This window comes from Bos indicus, chromosome 16 (genome assembly GCF_029378745.1).
Source record: "Bos indicus isolate NIAB-ARS_2022 breed Sahiwal x Tharparkar chromosome 16, NIAB-ARS_B.indTharparkar_mat_pri_1.0, whole genome shotgun sequence".
In the NCBI taxonomy this organism is placed as follows: domain Eukaryota; kingdom Metazoa; phylum Chordata; class Mammalia; order Artiodactyla; family Bovidae; genus Bos; species Bos indicus.
In genome coordinates, this window is record NC_091775.1 from 64,390,507 (window position 1) to 64,410,599 (window position 20,093).

General features: G+C 44.5%; 1 protein-coding gene across 3 annotated transcripts in view; it reads left to right on the forward strand.

The window, feature by feature from the left end:
* The window catches only part of RGSL1 (regulator of G protein signaling like 1), a 62,154-nt gene that overhangs the window by 40,108 nt on the left and 1,953 nt on the right, over positions 1–20,093 (forward strand). For all 3 annotated transcript variants that reach the window (XR_011560908.1, XM_070768541.1, XM_070768542.1), the window contains 9 exons: positions 1,224–1,341; positions 1,760–1,874; positions 4,396–4,522; positions 6,085–6,256; positions 9,215–9,353; positions 9,595–9,719; positions 13,311–13,420; positions 18,796–18,888; positions 19,916–19,982. Coding sequence is in view for 2 of the 3 variants with exons in the window: in XM_070768541.1 (XP_070624642.1) it covers positions 1,224–1,341; positions 1,760–1,874; positions 4,396–4,522; positions 6,085–6,256; positions 9,215–9,353; positions 9,595–9,719; positions 13,311–13,420; positions 18,796–18,888; positions 19,916–19,982 (1,066 nt within the window). In the remaining variant the exon portion in view is untranslated. The remainder of the gene's footprint in view (positions 1–1,223; positions 1,342–1,759; positions 1,875–4,395; positions 4,523–6,084; positions 6,257–9,214; positions 9,354–9,594; positions 9,720–13,310; positions 13,421–18,795; positions 18,889–19,915; positions 19,983–20,093) is intronic.

Below are 20,093 nucleotides of genomic sequence, written 5' to 3' on the forward strand. Positions count from 1 at the left end.
AACTCCAGTCATTTGATCCTTCACATCAAGTAGACTGGAGTTAGATCCAAAATCATGTGTTAGCAGGATGCAAAGCTAGAGTGTCCACCATCTATGGGATGAAAAGAGTACTGAAAGGTGCTGAGAAGGAGAACTGTCTCCCTGAAAATCTTTGTTGCGTAAGTTTTGTCTTATTTTCTTGCCTAAGGCCAGGAGGGTAAATCTGATCCATGTAAATTCATCTTGTCCAGAAGCAGAAACTGCAAGTAAAGTACTGACCTATAATTCTAGAGGAACACCAAAGGGGGTGAGCATGATCCCATCCTGGAGGTAAACAAATCTTCTTGCAAAGCAATGAAGAAGCCTCCTGTTTTGGAACAGATGAACAGATAGGCTTGTGTGTGTGTTTTGCTTGTGTTAAACCAAGATAGGTTATAAATTAGGAAAGAAGAAAAAGCAGTAAATGGGCAGGTCTTTACTTGTGAAGTTGCTCAGTCATGTCTGACTGTTTGCAACCCCAGGGACTGTAGCCTACCAGGCTCCTCTGTCCATGGAATTTTCCAGGCAAGAGTACTGGAGTGGGTTGCCATTTCCTTCTGTAGGGGATCTTCCTGACCCAGGGATCGAACCCAGGTCTCCCACATTGCAGGCAGACACTCTACCATCTGAGCCACCAGGGAAGCTAAAATGGGCAGGTCTTTACTTATAAGTAATATTTATTTGTTGAGTCTCAGGATATTAAGTTTTGTGCATCATTTTGAATGAGCTAGAAGAGAAAGAAGAATATGCAGATCCTGTCCTTAATAAGCTTTTAAATCTTTTTAATGAACACAGTAGTCTTTGAACTCCTGGAGAATCATATTGCCCTTAGAATATTTATTGGTAATCTTGGATTTCCCATCTGCCTCAGCCACTTAACTTTAATCCTTTATTCCTCTATTCTCTTCCTTAACTGAAAACTTCAAACTAGCTGCAGAAATGGAGTCCTTTAAAATATTGCTTTCCCCTTAAGCACTTATCTTTGAAATTTGGAATGGACTAACCCAGGAAGTATTTGCTCTACAAATACGCGTACACATAGCATTCCAAATGTACTTTTGAGATTTTCAAACAAATTGTGGAGAGCTGAATCTGGCCAGACTGAGAACAAGGAACCATAAGGCTCTTGGATGAAAAAAGTCCTAGCCACCTCAGAAATGGTGCATAAGAAAATGATGACTTTTCTTCTCTCTTGCATTTTCTAGAGCAAATGCTGCAGTGTAATGCCCCTCTTATCAAGGAAGTCTCTCTCATGCATCATGTCAGCACGACAACGTTGTTAATGCTCCAGGGCTTCGTCATGAGGTCTCTGGAGGAAAAGTGGTGAGTGTTGCTGGGTGAAGGCAGTGATTCTCTGAGCTGCTCTTTGACTTCTGAAAGTCACATTAGTGTCAGAGTCTACTCTCACGGTTCACTGCCAAGCGTCCCTACAAAATAAAAGCTGAACTTGCCCTCTTACCTGCCTACCTGCACACACATACACACACACACACACACACACACACACACACACACACACACACATTTCTGTTCACCTCCCTGAGCGAGGAACACTACAGTATTGGTCAGGAAGAACAGACTGACATGAGCAAGGGATTGGAATGGTTAGAGGAGTGTTTTTGAATATCTCACCATTCACCAAATTCCCCTTCCTCCAAAAGCTGAGAGAGGTTTGCCTGGACTGTTATCTTTCATGTACCATGTTTTTGCATTCTTTAATATTCCTGGTCTCCTGCTGCAGGTTTAAAGATTACCAAGAACTGTTTCCACCTCAACCTTTGGAGAAGGAAGCTGAAATACCAATAGCTTCACCCAAGAAGCCCTCAAAGACGGCAGTTTACCTGCAGGAATCCCAGGTCAGTGGGGAAGATAGCAAAGACAAGACTGGGGACCAGGAAACCACGCCTAGGCATTGCCGACCACGCAGAAGAGTTGCACTGTTAGCTTATTTATTCACCAAAGCAGCTACTCTTTGGGATAGGTTTTCAAATCCCCATTTACAACGGAAGAATTTGAGGCTCAGAGCAATTGTTACCCAGAGGGAATTTCAAGAAACCCCTGTCTTCACTATTTGTGATTAGAACCAGTTGAATGGCAGGCACAGAGGCTGGTCATATGGAGATCAAAATGTTGGTTTGTTGGTTTGTTTTTAACTACTGAAAGCTGACTTGGGGGACATGGATTGGCTGTGAAGTCAAGTGGGTTTAATAATCCTCTCTGTACCCTTACTTTCTTACATGTCCAGTCACTAACAAAGAGGAACAGTTAGACCCCCACTTAGCTGGGTGAGCTCCCTGCTGTATGAAAAAAGGCAGGCCTGAACACAGGTGTCTGCAGACCAGCAGCTCCCAGAGAGAACTCTGGAGGCTAAAGAACAAAGCCTGCCCTGTCCTGCTTCCAAGCTCATCAATTACCGAACTCATGCTTTCTCCCATGGGAGGACAGAAGAAGGAAAGAAAGAGGAGACAGGAATATGATTCAGGAAAGTCTCTTCATAGGGTTTGAGAAAAAAAGTACATACTCCTCTTAAATAATCACTTGATCAGCATGTTGTAGAACTGGTCATCAGAAAGATTTGCACCCAACTCTATTTGACACTAAAGATCATGCCAGAGAATCTCTGGAAAGAATGCCTATGCCACTCACAGATATAGGGAAGAAATTATGGTTACCAGTGAGGAAAGAAAGGTAGGGAGGGACAAGATAAGGGTCAGGAAGGAAGAGTTATTATGGGACTATATGAAATCATATGTGTGAAGTTTTTGAAAATTGTAGAGTACAGTTTAAAGAAATTTTCATTCAATTTTTTTTAAAAAGATGTGACAAAGAAATTTTTTAACCCAACAGAACTCCAAATCATATATGTATTATAGTCACAACTATATCAAATTATATACCCACTGGGTGAAATTAAAACAATTATATTAGGATAGTGAAAAAATAATGCCTATGCCCACTGATGCAGACCCCCAGGTATGATAACATGCTCCTCCCTTCTTTCTCCTTTTTATTTCCTCCATATGTGGGTCAACTCAATCATTTGGGAGAGTGAAAAGAATACTGCATCCAACACCAGGATGCTGAGTTTTAATTCAAGTCTTTCAGTTCCTGTTAGTTAAGAAGGTGTAAAAAGGACTCAGCATGTACTTGTTCCTGCTTTGTGCTGAGCACTGCACACAGTGATATACATATATTATGACTAACCTTCACCATAACCCTAAAGGCTATTGTTTCTATCTTTCACATGGAGACATTGAGACATACATTAAGGAAGTTGACCCAAATTACCCAATTAAGGTGAAGATAGGCTCCAGACTCAAAACTTCTGACACTAAATCCAGTAGTTTATATGCTTTGCCACTGACTCGCTATGGGCTTCCCAGGTGGCTCAGCATTAAAGAATCCACCTGCAGAAGACTGAGGGTTTGATCCCTGGAGGGATCTCCAGGAGGGTACCCTGGAGAAGGAAATGAACCCACTCCAGTATTCTTGCCTGGGAAATCCTATGGACAGAGGAGCCTGGTGGGCTACAGTCCATGGGGTCATAAAAGAGTCGGACACAAATTAGCAACTAAAATTCATTCATTCACTAGCTCTCCAAAGCCAAGCTTACACTGAGGTTTCCTCTCTATGAAATGAGACAACTGAACTAGTTAATCAAGATTCTTTCTGGCTCTGAATATCAGCTTGCTGCTGCTGCTGCTAAGTCACTTCAGTCGTGTCTGACTCTGTGTGACCCCATAGACAGCAGCCCGCCAGGCTCCCCAGTCCCTGGGATTCTCCAGGCAAGAACACTAGAGTGGGTTGCCATTTCAAGGGGTAAATAAACTAGAGAATTGTCACTGGTAATCTATTAAGAAATAGGTGAGGAAATGTAACATGTATTTTTAATGTTTCCCTGTGTTTTGGGGGGGGTTAGTGTATGAGTGTGTGCATGTGTAGTTATATTTTCCTTTTATAATGCTTAGAAATGATTTACTCATTTCCTTATTTCTTCAACATTTCAAAGTCTGCTTGAGCTATTATTCCCCTTCCTGTGAGTCATGCTTATCTCTGTCCTCTGTCTCTTTCTGTTTTTAGCTCTCACATGCCCTCTCCCATTCATGGCATCTCAAATCTTCACTGTAGGAAGACTATGGTAGAAAGAACATTGTCAGTGCCCTCAACCATGCCTGGGTGATTCTGGCTTATTCTGGGGAAGGTTATATAAGTTCTTTGACCTGAGTTTCCTTACTTTTAAATTGAAGCTAAAACTTAATCTTTTTAAAGGAGATGTGAGGATTCAATGTGATGAATGTCAAGTTTCTGGCACACAGTAGACTCAGTGAACAGCAGGCTATGCTAATGAATATGTGACTCTCCTTACTCTTTCCCCAGAAGAGAGGTTGGCTGAAGATGATCAGCTTTATTAGGAGCTTTTGTAATTACCGCAGATTTATGTCTCATCCCCATAAGCGCCAGGAACTTGAAGACTATCTTCACCTGGAAGTACACAACAAGGAAAGTAAGTCACTTCTCTATTTATTCCTCTTCCCTGTTGATATTTTAGCTACAAGGGTTAACCCAGGTAAGAAGCTACAGAGCTTACTGCTTTATGTCATGCTACTGCAGAACCACACCTGGGTTCACTCACTTACCTGCAGCACAGCCAGTCTTCTAACACTGAGTTGTGGTGAAGAAAGGTATAGCATTTTTTGCGAGGCATCCAACACAGAGCCAAGCAAGGAGCATGGGCAGCTCATGCTCAAAAGACCCGAACTCCTGTTGCCTTTTAGGGAAGGATTTTTAAAGGCAAGATGAGGGAGAGGGTTGCAGGGTACCTGATCAGCTCATTGATATTCTTCTGATTGGTTGGTAGTGAGGTAATTGCGGGTCAACCTCATCAACCTTCTGGTTCATATTGGTCTGGGATCTACATGCTGGTGGTCAGCATGCAATTAACTTCTTTCACCTGATTGGGGTTTTAGTGTCCAAAAAACAACTCAAGGATATGGCTCATATAGATTATTATCTATAGCCTTTGAAGAGGAATCAAACGTCCTTGGTTGGATAAACTACAGATAACTACTATTATTTTGTCTTGCTTGACTCTTTTCCTTAGTTGCTGCTGCATTTTCTCACTTCTCTGATTCAATTTGTTCTTTGGAACTCAGAGAAGGCCCAGGAGGCTAAAGCTTTTCTATAAACAAGAGGCAGGGCACATGGGGAGTGGAGGTGGAGGTGTCTGTCCCTGGGAAGGCCCTGCAGGGTCCTGTTTGCTTTCAATGCTTGCATTAGCCTGGGGTCTAGCAAGAACTCCAGGTCCTGGGTATGAAAGCAAGCCTAGTTCCACATAGTGAGGATGTGAGCCCAGTGCATTCTATTTCAGAAGCCAGAAAAGACAGGTAATGATCAGTCTCAAGAACTTTGAATTCTCACATGTTACAAAACTACTTCCTCATGTTGTTTGTATGGATTTATTCAACTACCTCATTCATTAGTTCATTTGTTCATTCAGTGCACTTTTTGAGAGTCCACAGTGTGGCCAGCACTTTTCCAGGTGCTGGAGATACAGTAGTGAATTTGCAGCATATGATCTGCCCTTATGGCATCCCATTTTTAGGGCAAGACATAAAATGAGAGTCACAGATATTGGAGCCAGATTGCCTAGATTTGAATCTGCCACTTTCTAACTGGAGGATCCTGCATAAGTGACTTTGTGCCTCATCTGTATAATGGAAATAACAATTGTGTTGTTGTGAGAATTAAGTGAGTTAATACATGTAAAGCCTCTTAGAACTATTCTTGGCAATAGTAAGTGCTATAAAAGGGTAGGGGCTTCCCAGGTGGCATTAGTGGTAAAGAACCCCCCATGCCATTGCAGGAGATGTAAGAGACATGGGTTTGATCCTTGGATGGGGAAGATTCGCCTGGAGGAGGGCCTGGCAACCCACTCCAAACACACAGCATGTACATGTAAAAGGTTTAGTCAGTATTCTTGCTATTTTTATAGAATTGTGACCAATGATCCCATTGATAAATGTTGATTCCTCTGTCTCTCTCTCTTCCTCCCTCTCCCCCTCTCAGATTTCTCCACAGCCCCAAACATATCAGGACGCCCAATGCCAAATCCCAGTGTCCGGAGCACAGATCATGAAAATGGAGACATAGTCCTTATGAAGCGCCGGGTATTTGGTCACAGGATTATCATCATCAACTATGCCGTCAATGATTTCTATTTCTTTTCTGAAATGGAAAAGTAAGTTTCCTATTTCTCCTTCCCCTCATGGCTTTCCACACTTAGTTCCTCTCAGCAAAGACTGCAGTGGCCTGGAAGAGACACAAGGACTTCAGCTCTGCCAGGCAGCAGTCCCCACCTGAAAACCTCACTATGTAAGGTCCCTGAATCCATGCCCACCATTCTTTCCCCTCGATCTTAAAAGCTCCTCCATATTCTGCAGTTCCCGCTATTGAAATGCACTTATTTATACCCAGAAAGTGGAGCAGTTTTTCCCTATTATTTGTTAATATGATAGATGTCCACTATGTTGCATAACTGGACCAATAGTTCTTTCATTAAAGCAAGGAAGTATAACAATAAAATGTGTGTGTATGAATGTATGACATTAAGCAGATAAATTTTAAGTTAAAACATATTCATGTAAATTTACCTGTAAAACTTGAAGTAAAGCCAAAACCATTCCACTAATTGGAGGTCTACATATTTTTCTTGTGTATACCATACCCAAAATGTGATCTACTATTTCTAACTTTTCTCTTCTGTAGTGGAGGGAGAAACTATAGTTACTGCAAAGCAATTTAATCCTTCTGGATTTTTATACTTACTTTTTCAACATTTAAAATTGCCTTCCACACCTATCTAACTCAGGAGTAATTTTTAATTTTTTAATTTTTAAAAATTGGAGTCTAGCTGATCTCATTAGCCATTTTTTAATACAGTTTTTAAAATTTATGTTATCATGTGGGATCTTAGTTCCCCCACCAGGGGTTGAACCCTCATGCACTGCATTGAAAGTGGGTAGTCTTAGTCATTGGGCCTCAGGGAAGTCCCAAGAGCAATTTTTTATATAGAAACTTGCCTTTATTGAAACATCCCAAAGCATTCAAATTTGTTTTCACAAAAACAACAAATTCCTTTTCTTTTCATGTTCATAGTTTGTCAATTTTCATAAATTACAAATTAAAGTAACAACAGGCAAAAATATTTGGGAAGAGATATGAACAGCTCTCTGTAACTATTTGCCTCAGTTAGTTACAGAAAAGCGAGCAAGTTCATGAAAAGGTCCCAGCAGTGCGTATGGTGGTATGCCATCAGGATCAGGCAATGTGTTCTTTAGATGTGCAGGGCACCTACCTGGTAACTCAGCACACCAGTTAGGGGTGTTTGGTTAAGAGATCTCCCACTGGTACCCCAAGGAAGGGTTTGGCTCAGTTCCACATATATTTATTGCTTGTTTATTATTTCTTAGGCACTGAATTTAGCATTGCAGATATAAAAAAAAAAAAAAACCTGCTAAGGCATGTTCTCTGTTCTCCAAGACCCCACCGACTAATGGGATGGCAGAGAAAAAACACAAATGGAAGTTAAGAAGTAGGATGATAGTTGTCAAGTCAAGCCCAGGAAGTACATGTAGACAACTGAGTGCTTAGGAGCGGTTTCTTGGGAGACAGGTCACCTAAGCTGAACTTTGAAGGATGAGTAGCGGTTAGTGAGGGTTTTTGTTGTTTTTTTTTTTAAGTGTTCAAGGGGGAGGCGAGTGAGGGGCAGAAAAATAATACCAGCGTAAACAGCCCTCCCTGGTGCTCCAAGTCCTGCCACCATCATCTCTGCTTTCTCACTTGCCCTCTACAAACTTGTCCACACAGCCACCAGAGCAGCCTTTTCTCAGCGTAGAACGATTATATCACTCTCCTGTTTAAAGCGTGCCAGCAGCTTCCCATTCCCGCTGGCAGGAAGTCCAGACATCCTCTCACTGCCTAAAGAGCCTTGATGAACAGAGCCTGTCTGTATCTTGGAGCTTACCTCATGCTACCTGCCACTCACCCCAAGCTCTAGCAAGGAGGGTCTCTGCTGTGTCTTACCAGTGCCCTCCCAAGATGGTGCCTGCCTCAGAGCCTTTGCACCCCTGCCCTCTTGGCGGGAAGAAGCCCCTGCCCTCAGATCTTCAGATGACTATCTTTTTCTTTTTCGTTGTACAAGTCTCAGTGCCTGCCCCCTTTCCTGTCACTCATCCCCTTTTGTTGTCTCCTTAGCATTCTACTGCATATTGAATTATTCATCTGTTTACTTAAATGTGTCTTCTTCCTCTCACTGATTATGAGTTCCTGGAAAGCAGGATATTGTTTACTGTGTTCACTGCTGAACCCCTGCTCCTGGAACTGCACCAGCACAGAGTAAAACCTTAATAACTACCCACTGATCAAGTATATGAATGGACATGCAGAATAGGCTGATAATGGGAGGCCCATGGTACTCTACTCTTAAGAAGATTTTAAATGGTTAAGATTTAAAATGGCCTGAGAGAAGTATGCTGTGTACTTAAGGTATAACTGACAGATATTTTGATTAGTAAAAGAATATACTGCTAGAAGACAAAAAGTAGTTGCTGCCAGGGGCTGGAGGAAAGGCGAAATGGGAGTTAGTGTTTGTTGTGTATGGAGTTTTAGTTTGGGAAAATGAAAACAGTTCTGGAGTCAGTTGATGGTGATGATTTCACAGTTTATATGGATGTACTTAATGTCACTGACCTCTACACTTAAAAATGATTAAACTGGAAATCTTATGTCCTGCATATTTTACTATAATAAAAAAAAATTAAGGAAAGGAATATGTTGCTTCAGAGAGTGGTGGTAATTGTGAGAGGGTCAGCACAGGAGGGGAAAAAATAGCAAGATAACACTTAGCTCTTGAAATAGTTGCAGGCAAAACCGATGAAAGCTCCAGGACGGGTAAAGAAGGGAGGATGGGATAAATAAAGGAGCTTGCAGTGAAGAAATATACTTGAAGAAGCACTTGGCATAACCTGTGACATGTGGTAGGTGCTCAACATTTGCCAATGGATGAATTATGATTGAATGAATGACCTGGCTCAGGACTAGCTCTTATGTTTTTAGGACAGAAATAGATCTGGGCCAGAAACACTGTTTAATTTTGCTTTTTCTCCTTGCTGATTTCCTCTTTACTACTTCTTTTTAGATTTAATGATTTGGTGAGTTCAGCTCGTGTGCTACAAGTCAATCGGGCATACAACGAAAATGATGTGATCCTAATGAAGTCCAAAATTAGTATCATCCTAAAGCTGTACCTGCATGCAGATGTCCCTCCAAGGCTGAGAGTAAGGAGGACCCCCACTCCTCTCTGGCCTTTTGCCAAGAAGCATTGGCCCCTACAAGAATCCTGAAAGCTTTCATAAGGCACCTCCTAAGTCTGGGTCAACCCGATGACCTTTACCTAGCAGTCCCATTAAAAACTTCTGCCTTTGGGGAGGGGATGGTCTTAAAAGTCCTGAGGTCCAAAAGAGGTTTCCTGCCTTCCCTGGAACCTCTGCCAGTGACAGGCTCCCACTCTGCGGGTAGGTGAACATCTCTGATGCCCAGAAGGACGCGATCCTTACTGCCATTTCAGACGGCCGCCTGGATCGGAGCATCTTCCATGGGGCTATTATGTCTGTCTTCCCCATCATCATGTACTTCTGGAAAAGGTAATTTCTCCCTTCATCTGAGGACCATGAGGTCAGAAAAACACATTTGACTTTTGAGAGACCTTTCTGTCTTCCTCTAGCCCTCTGTTTCAGTTTCTACTTTCGTGGGAACTACAGTGGTATATCCTTCTCCTGCTCACCCACTCTATCCCTCACGCTGAACACTGAGTCAGAGGGTGGAAGGCCATGCAAGGGGGGGGTAACTGGCTCCCCCCTCTCTTCTGGGCTTGCTTGGAAGAGGTGTTAGGTTTCTTAGGTTTCGGGGTTTCGGTTCCTCACCTAAAGATGAGGGTACGTGTGTGCTCAGTTGCTTCAGTCGTGTCTGACTCTTTGCCACCCCATGGACTGCAGCCCATCAGGCTCCTCTGTCCATGGGAATTCTCAAGGCAAGAATACTGGAGTAGATTGCCATTTCCTCCTCCAGGGGATCTGCCCGACCCAGGTGTCGAACTTGCGTCTCTTACATCTCCTGCATTGGCAAGCAGGTTCTTTACCATTATCCCCACCTGGGAAAGCCCCAAGGATGAGAGTGGACTGCAAGTACTTGGGGGGTAAATTCTGTCAAGACTAACACAATTGTATTTGTGCTTAAGGAGTCTCATGGAGGCAGTAACCAGAAAACCTTTGCTCTGTTAGGCTGAAATCCCATAATTATCACTAGGGGCACGACTATTAGATATTTCCATTTTCAAAGGAGATGGACAATCAGATTTGCATGCCATATCTCTCAAGATTAAAGTAGCAAATGTGGCCATTAACTCAAAGTGAAAACATGGTGAGGAATCTGTGAAGGTCAAAATACAAACATTAAACTAACCAAACGGCTGCGTGACAGATACAACGTGAGGCCCACTGCTTTCAGAACCTACTTGTCATGGCTTGGGCTGAGAGACTAGCCCAGGTCCTCACAGTCTTCCCAGCCAGTTATTAACTCCTGTGATCTACTCCAGCTCCAGCTCATGCCATCAACATAGTGACAGGCAGTACCCTAGGGGATAGTGACCAGAGGACAGCTGGCTGAAATGTTCCCAGACCAGGCTGATTTGGACATTTAGACTATTTTGTGATTCTGACTCCTAAGGGTTCCCCTCTCCTACAAAAAAAATTTTTTTTTGTTTATTAAGATAGAAGTAAAGGTTGTTTACACTTCCCTTGTAGCTCAGTCAGTAAAGAATCTCCCTGCAATGCAGGAGGCCTGGATTCAGTCACTGAGTCAGGAAGATCCCCTGGAGAAGGGAATGGCTCCACTTCAATATTCTTGCCTGGAGAATCCCATGGACAGAGGAGCCTGGCAGGCTATAGTCCATGGGGTCATAATAGTTGGACATGACTCAGCGACTAAACCACAGGTTGTTTACCCATCATCAGCCTTTACTTTAAAATCACCAAGATAGGAAATAGAACTGCCTTATGATCCAGCAACCCCACTGCTGGGCATACACACTGAGGAAACCAGAAGGGAAAGAGACACGTGTACCCCAATGTTCATCGCAGCACTGTTTATAATAGCCAAGACATGGAAGCAACCTAGATGTCCATCAGCAGATGAATGGATAAGAAAGCTGTGGTACATATACACAATGGAGTATTACTCAGCCATTAAAAAGAATACATTTGAATCAGTTCTAATGAGGTGGATGAAACTGGAGCCTATTATACAGAGTGAAGTAAGCCAGAAGGAAAAACATAAATACAGTATTCTAACGCATATATATGGAATTTAGAAAGATGGTAACAATAACCCTGTGTACGAGACAGCAAAAGAGACACTGATGTATAGAACAGTCTTATGGACTCTGTGGGAGAGGGAGAGGGTGGGAAGATTTGGGAGAATGACATTGTAACATGTAAAATATCATGTAAGAAACGAGTTGCCAGTCCAGGTTCGATCCACGATACTGGATGCTTGGGGCTAGTGCACTGGGACGACCCAGAGGGATGGTATGGGGAGGGAGGAGGGAGGAGGGTTCAGGATGGGGAACACATGTATACCTGTGGTGGATTCATTTTGATATTTGTCAAAACTAATACAATTATGTAAAGTTTAAAAATAAAATAAAATTAAAAAAAAAAAAAAATAAAATCACCAAGATAATAAATTATTTAATGTAGAATTAAAAAAATACAAAAATCTAAGATCAAGATAATCAGTTTAGCCTTTTATTTTTTATTATCATTATTTGTGTATGTCCACACCACATGGCATGCAGAATCTTAGTTCCTCGACCAGGGATCGAACCTGTACCCCTTGCAGTGAAAGCACAGAGTCTTAACCATTAGACCAACAGGGAAGCTCCCAGGTTAGCCTTTTGAACACCAATTTTTATCTAGCACTTAAATCTAAACTTGATTCTAGTTCTCCAAACCAGGACTCAATGGAAACTCATCCTGAAACTTTCCAGACATTTAGAAGCCCCTGAGAAATACACGCTGTTCCTGGTTGGAGTCCGCGCTCAGCTCTTCCTCAGACCTATTGAGGAAGTCCAGAGGCGCTTCAGGCAGGCTTCGAATCCCTAATCCTCGTGGAGCCGGTTCTTTACTTCCTTTCCTGTGCACTTACAAAGAGTTTCGTGTTGTGCAAACTGTGTTCATGCACTTTACCCCAGACAGCCTCTCATCAACGCTGTGAGGTGGGTGGGGCAAAGTCTTACTGTCACTATTTTATAGATGAGGAAACTGAGGTTCAGAGTGATTAAGGGACTCGCCCAGGATCACTTGGTAAGTAAAACCAGGACTAGATGCCAGGTCTCTTGGTCTCTTAAGCACCATAAAGAACGCATTTGTGGCGTAGTGGGTGGTTCATGATGAAAGGGACACCCAGTTCAGTAAGCGGAATGGGAAAAACCAACTGTGAATGAACAGAGTACCATTCAGGGAGGAGGAGGAAGGGTGGAGGTCAAGACACCAAGACCGACCTCCAAGAGGTCGCCATCCAAGGGCAGGCTGACAGACAGCAAAGGGTTAGAGGCCATGGAGGAAGGGTGGGGAATGTTCCAGGGTTTCTAGGGACCGAGAGTTCCCAGGTTGCAGTGAGTCTACATGAGGAACCAGGGTCTACTCCAGGGAAAGGACTCTGGGGAATGAGCTGAGGGGATCACAGCCCCCAGTTAAGGGACAGGTTGGAAACTAAGAATCAGGCCCCTGGAGGAGGCCAGTCAGACATTCTGACTGTTCCAGGTAGGGTTATAGATAGTGATTTCACCCCGCCCCCACCCGCATCCACCCCCCACCCCCACTGCCCGCCCCCCACCCCACGCCCCAGTCTAAGGCTGAAGTCAGCATCCCAGCAGTTAGCCCCACCCAGGCCTCAGTGCTGCACATTCTTTACAGACTCCATTCACTGGTGACTCCAGAAGGAAGTCCTAACATCCCACCCAGGCCAGGCATTCCCTGGAGCCGGGCCTGGACAAAGAGGCGGCCTCAGAGGGCCTCTGGCAGGCAGCACTCTGAGGCCCAGGGCTCTCCTCCTCTCCGTAGGACACGACCCCCTCTCTGTGAGGACTGGTCCCCACCCACTTCCTCTGTGCTCAGTGGTCCAGCCCCTTCAGTGGGTAGTTTTCTCTCTGTGACCCGAAGCCATTTTTCTCACAGGTTTTGTGCCTGGAAGGCAATCCAGTCTTACTTCCAGTACATGGGAAAGAAGTTCAAGGACATAATAATTTCTCCCAAACCTGTGTACAAGTACCCGCCTTGGAGTGGAGGTAAGCTTCACTGTGACCCGCAGCCCCGTTCTCTAGCAGGCGAGACTCACGGAGGGGGAGCAAAGCCCAGAAGGACCAGCTCTAAGACTTCACACAGGGCATTTGTTGGGGGGCAGCCATCTTATCAACTTGGCCCTCAGAGAAGCATTAACACCTTATTTTATCTGTGGCTCTCAGTGCTAGTAAAAGGGTACCCCACCCACACACTGCTCCCCGGCAGTATCTCCCGGGGTGCCTCTGGGGACATAGGTCTCAGACTCTGGTCAGTAACAGAGGTGGCAAGCTACTTCACTACCACGGATGAAGGTGCCTGCTCCAACTGTCTCCATCCAGCCCTACCATTTGAAAGAGCAAAAGTCTTAATCCCTCAGTTGTGTCCAATGCTTTGTGACCCCATGGACTGTAGCCCACCTGGATCCTCTGTCCATGGGATGCTCTAGGCAAGAATACTTCAGTGGACTGCCATGCCCTCCTAGGGGATCTTCCTGACCCAAGGATCAAACCTGGGTCTCCCACATTGCTGGCAGATCTTTTACTGTCTGAGCCACCAGGGAAGCAAATCTATTTTATAGTGCTCAGTCAGTTCAGCCGCTTAGTCGTGTCCAACTCTTTGCGACCCCATGAATCACAGCACGGCAGGCCTCCCTATCCATCACCATCTCCCGGAGTTCACTCAAACTCACGTTCATTGAGTCGGTGATGCCATCCAGCCATCTCATCCTCTGTCATCCCCTTTTCCTCCTGCCCCCAGTCCTTCCCAGCATCAGAGTCTTTTCCAATGAATCAACTCCTCATGAGGTGGCCAAAGTACTGGAGTTTCAGCTTTAGCATCATTCCTTCCAAAGAACACCAGGGCTGATCTCCTTTAGAATGGACTGGTTGGATCTCCTTGCAGTCCAAGGGACTCTCAAGAGTCTTCTCCAACACCACAGTTCAAAAGCATCAGTTCTTCGGCGCTCAGCTTTCTTCACAGTCCAACTCTCACATCCATACATGACCACTGGAAAAACCATAGCCTTGACTAGATGGACCTTTGTTTGCAAAGTAATGTCTCTGCTTTTGAATATGCTATCTAGGTTAGTCGTAACTTTTCTCCCAAGGAGTAAGCATCTTTTAATTTCATGGCTGCAATCACCATCTGCAGTGATTTTGGAGCCCAGAAAAATAAAGTCTGACACTGTTTCCACTGTTTCCCCATCTATTTCCCATGAAGTGATGGGACTGGATGCCATGATGTTCGTTTTCTGAATGTTGAGCTTTAAGCCAACTTTTTCACTCTCCTCTTTCACCTTCATCAAGAGGCTTTTTAGTTCCTCTTCACTTTCTGCCATAAGGGTGGTGTCATCTGCATATCTGAGGTTACTGATATTTCTCCCGGCAATCTTGATTCCAGCTTGTGCTTCTTTCAGCCCAGCGTTTCTCATGATGTACTCTGCATAGAAGTTAAATAAGCAGGGGGACAGTATACAGCCTTGACGTACTCCTTTTCCTATTTGGAACCAGTCTGTTGTTCCATGTCCAGTTCTAACTGTTGCTTCCTGACCTGCATACAGGTTTCTCAAGAGGCAGGTCAAGGTGGTCTGGTATTCTCATCTCTTTAGAATTTTCCACAGTTCAATGTGATCCACACAGGCAAAGGCTTTGGCATAGTCAATAAAGCAGAAATAGATGTTTTTTTGGAACTCTCTTGCTTTTTTGATGATCCAGCGGATGTTGGCAATTTGATCTCTGGTTCCTCTGCCTTTTCTAAAACCAGCTTGAACATCTGGAAGTTCATGGTTCACGTATTGTTTAAGCCTGGCTTGGAGAATTTTGAGCATTACTTTACTAGCCTGTGAGATGAGTACAATTGTGTGGTAGTTTGAGCATTCTTTGCCTTTCTTTGGGATTGGAATGAAAACTGACCTTTTCCAGTCCTGTGGCCACTGCTGAGTTTTCCAAATTTGCTGACATATTGAGTGCAGCACTTTCATATCATCTTTCAGAATTTGAAAGAGCTCAACTGGAATTCCATCACCTCCACTAGCTTTGTTCGTAGTGATGCTTTCTAAGGCCCACTTGACTTCACATTCCAGGATGTCTGGCTCTAGGTCAGTGATTACACCATTGTGATTATCTTGGTTGTGAAGATCTTTTTTGTACAGTTCTTCTGTGTATTCTTGCCACCTCTTCTTAATATCTTCTGCTTCTGTTAGGTCCATACCATTTCTGTCCTTTATCAAGCCCATCTTTGCATGAAATGTTCCCTTGGTATCTCTAATTTTCTTGAAGATATCTCTAATCTTTCCCATTCTGTTGTTTTCCTCTATTTCTTTGCACTGATCGCTGAGAAAGGCTTTCTTATCTCTTCTTGCTATTCTTTGGAACTCTGCATTCAGATGCTTATATCTTTTCTTTTCTCCTTTGCTTTTCACTTCTCTTCTTTTCACAGCTATTTGTAAGGCCTCCCCAGACAGCCATTTTGCTTTTTTGCATTACTTTTCAATGGGAATGGTCTTGATCCCTGTCTCTTGTACAATGTCACGAACCTCATTCCATAGTTCATCAGGCACTCTATCTATCAGATCTAATCTCTTAAATCTATTTCTTACTTCCAGTGTATAATCATAAGGAATTTGATTTAGGTCGTTCCTGAATGGTCTAGTGGTTTGCCCAACTTTCTTCAATTTAAGTCTGAATTTGGCAATAAGGAGCTCATGATCTGAGCCACAGTCAGCTCCTGGTCTATTTTTGGTGACTGTATAGAGCTTCTCCATCTTTGGCTGCAAAGAATATAATCAGTCTGATTTCAGTGTTGACCATCTGGTGATGTCCATGTGTAGAGTCTTCTCTTGTGTTGTTGGAAGAAGGTGTTTGCTATGACCAATGCGTTCTCTTGGCAAAACTCTATTAGCCTTTGCCCTGCTTCATTCCATATTCCAAGGCCAAATTTGCCTGTTACTCTAGGTGTTTCTTGACTTCCTACTTTTGCATTCCAGTCCCCTATAATGAAAAGGACATCTTTTTTGGGTGTTAGTTCTAAAAGGTCTTGTAGGTCTTCATAGAACCGTTCAACTTCAGCTTCTTCAGCATTACTGGTTGGGGCATAGACTTGGATTACTGTGATATTGAATGATTTGCCTTGGAAACGGACAGAGATCATGCTGTCGTTTTTGAGATTGCATCCAAGTACTGCATTTCAGACTCTTTTGTTGACCATGATGGCTACTCCATTTCTTCTAAGGGATTCCTGCCCACAGTAGTAGATATAATGGTCATCTGAGTTAAATTCACCCATTCCAGTCCATTTTAGTTCGCTGATTCCTAGAATGTCGACGTTCACTCTTGCCATCTCTTGTTTGACCACTTCCAATTTGCCTTGATTCATGGACCTGACATTCCAGGTTCCTATGCAATATTGCTCTTTACAGCATTGGACCTTGCTTCTATCACCGGTCACATCCACAGATGGGTATTGTTTTTGCTTTAGCTCCATCCCTTCATTCTTTCTAGAGTTATTTCTCCACTGATCTCCAGTAGCATATTGGGCACCTACCGACCTGGGGAGTTCCTCTTTCAGTATCCTATCATTTTGCCTTTTTCATTCTGTTCATGGGGTTCCTCAAGGCAAAAATACTAAAGTGGTATTCCCTTCTCCAGTGGACCACATCTGTCAGACCTCTCCACCATGACCTGCACATCTTGGGTGACCCCACACGGTATGGCTTAGTTTCATTGAGTTAGACAAGGCTGTGGTCCTAGTGTGATTAGATTGACTAGTTTTCTGTGAGTATGGTTTCAGTGTGTCTGCCCTCTGATGCCTTCTTGCAACACCTACCATCTTACTTGGGTTTCTCTTACCTTGGACGTGGGGTATCTCTTCATGGCTGCTCCAGCAAAGCACAGCCACTGCTCCTTACCTTGGATGAGGGGTATCTCCTCACCGCCGCCCCTCCTGACCTTAAATGTGGAGTAGCTCCTCTCAGCCCTCCTGCACCTGTGCAGCCACCGCTCCTTGGACGTGGGGTTGTTCCACTCGGCTGCCACCCCTGACCTCGGGCATGGGGCATAGTGTTAAGTAAGAAAATTAGGAAGTGGAGGCAGAGTATGATTTTAGCATGGTAAATATATATAAATATGTATTTATATAATTTTTATGAAACACAGGAAAGAATTTAGAAATACAGTATCAATAGAATTATCTCTGGGTAGTGTGATTATGAGAGGCTTATACAGTTATTATTAACATATATTAATCAATAAATATATACATATGTATGTTTTCTTAATGCAGAGCAGTTAAACTCAGCCCCTTCCCAGATACCTACTGTGAGATCAGTACTTGAGCCAAAAAGGGAATTTTAAAGAGAGGGAGGAGGGTTCACAGGGAAGTGCCTGGCGAAGGGTAAGGCTGGATGTCTCTGCAGTAGAAATTTTGGGAAACAAAGATAACAGATCTGAGAACTGTACCAGCATCAGGACAAAACACAGAGACAGGACAAGAAACTTAAAAACGGCCGCTAACCATCCTGAGACAGCAGGAGCTGAGTGTCCTGTCGTTTCAACTCAAAGCCGCCCCATTCTCACGTCCACTTCCCCAGATACCCACCCCTGCCCCTATCCCATCCCCCACAAACAAGCACCCCACCTGCTTCCTGGAGTGCAAACAAGGGTCCTTGAGACCTCAGTCCATCTCTGGCTGACCCCCCAAATGGTAAGAGAAGCAAGGCTGGCTGGTGTGGAGTGTCCTACCCCTCTGAGAGTGTCCTCACCTTAGTCCGAAACACACCATCTACCTCTCCCGCTGCAGTCACCCCAAGGGTCAATGAATATTGCTCATCATCCTTGTCTCAGCAGACGGAAGTGTCACATCAGCAGACGGAAATCAGCAATCTATTTAGGATGTGGGGCAAAATGTCCCTGGGGGTGCAAGGGCTTATTGGGGATGCCAGTGGGGGTAGCGGAGGAGAGGAGCAGTGACAGAAAAAGGAGAGGGAAGGGGGCAGGCAGGAAGGGCAAATGCTGCTCACTCGGAAGAGCCAGAAAGTGTCCCTTAGGAGTGGCCCCAGAGCGTCCAGCCTTTGGCTCCCTTCCTCCTGCTGAGTTCCCAGGAAGCAAATGCCCAAATCTTTTCAGAAGTCTGAAGAGGGCAGCAGGGCACCTTGAGCTAAGGGTCAGGCCCCCTGGGTTCCCAGCCTGGAGAGTCCTGGGCCATCCTGCTTCCCTGTCTCAGCCTCACGCCCCCGATCTCCGTTGCAGAGCTGGTGGAGGTGGAGGTGGTTTTCTATGACTCACATCCTGTAATCTGAAGAATGGCACACAGGGCCTCTCTTGCTGACGTATGCAGACTTACTCTGTTGGGCACCACTGTGCTGTGTGCCCCTTCTTCCTTCCAGGAGACCAAGCCATCCTCAGATTCACCTTGTGCAGAGGCATTGAGTGGTTGCGGCCTCAACCCCGGGATGCGGCAGGAAGTTCAGTCCAAAACTGTGAGTTGGAGGTGGAAGTCCACTGCTCATTTAGAGGGTGACGGGAAGGCCAAGTCTCCTTACTGACCAGGAAGAGACCAAGACCCCCAAAATGGGAAGTGACTGCCAGTCACAAGGGATGGGGGTGAGAACCAGGTCTCCTGACCACCCTTCCAGGGCTCCATGCACAGCTCTCATTTGAATAATTATGTCTTCCTGATGATGGCTCCTGGTATAGGCCCTTGAAGGGGAATGCCTTAAGCTTCTCTGTCTCTCTCCTGGCTGTCGACCATTTCCAGGTGTGGTGTGTGATCTTTATTAAGAGACAATAGTAACATCCCAATGGGAACATTTTCGTCCCACTGAGAGTACCTGCTGACTGAAACAGGACCTCCACCCCACACCATCTACTTTCCAGAGGCTCCTGCTACTGATCTTCTTATCCCTGTAATAAACTCTCTGGCTCTAGCTTCACATTTTGGGGTCCTTGTTATATCCTTTTTTCTTCCCCATCTTCAGCCTCGAGCCAATTCCACCCCCAAGCACTAAACCTGCCTCTGTGGTCTACATGGTCTCTCCCAACCAGCCTTTCCTTTCTATCCCAGTTGTCAGCATTTGTTTCCAGGTTGGGAGATACTGCTTCTCTGCTTCCCAAAGGCATGAGGTGCCAGCTTCCCCTACCTACTTGTCCGTTTATGTCCCCTTGTTGCTTAATGAGGGAGGCAGCTACAGAACATTCCCATGATCTGTAAAATCCAAACAGCCCTAAAGTCTTGTGATTCTAGTGCTCCTCTGGCAGATTAATCTCCTTATTTTACTTCCTTGGATCTATGAGGTTGGCATCATGACCTCTGCATCCAAATGAAATGTCTCCTAAGACAAAAAATATATATATCGTAGCCCAGAAATGAGGCTCCTAAATGTCCCTGGAGCACCACTGCTTCCCCCTCCCTTTCCCGACTCCTTCCCTAGAGGCTGTCCTGGAATGACCTTCCGATGAGTGCCTGTGCCATTAGTGCTGATGTGTTTTTCTCTGTATTGTCTTTAGCTTCATCTAGCATCTTTACTCAGTCAAGACATGCGATCTCTGCCATGCAGCTGTGTCCTGTCACAGGGTAGGCATGAACTGGAAGTCCTCTTCTTTGGTCCAGAAGAAGTTGCTTTGTCCAAGTATACGATGGGAGAGGGGGGAGAAACCTAGCTCCACATCCCGACACCCCTTGGCA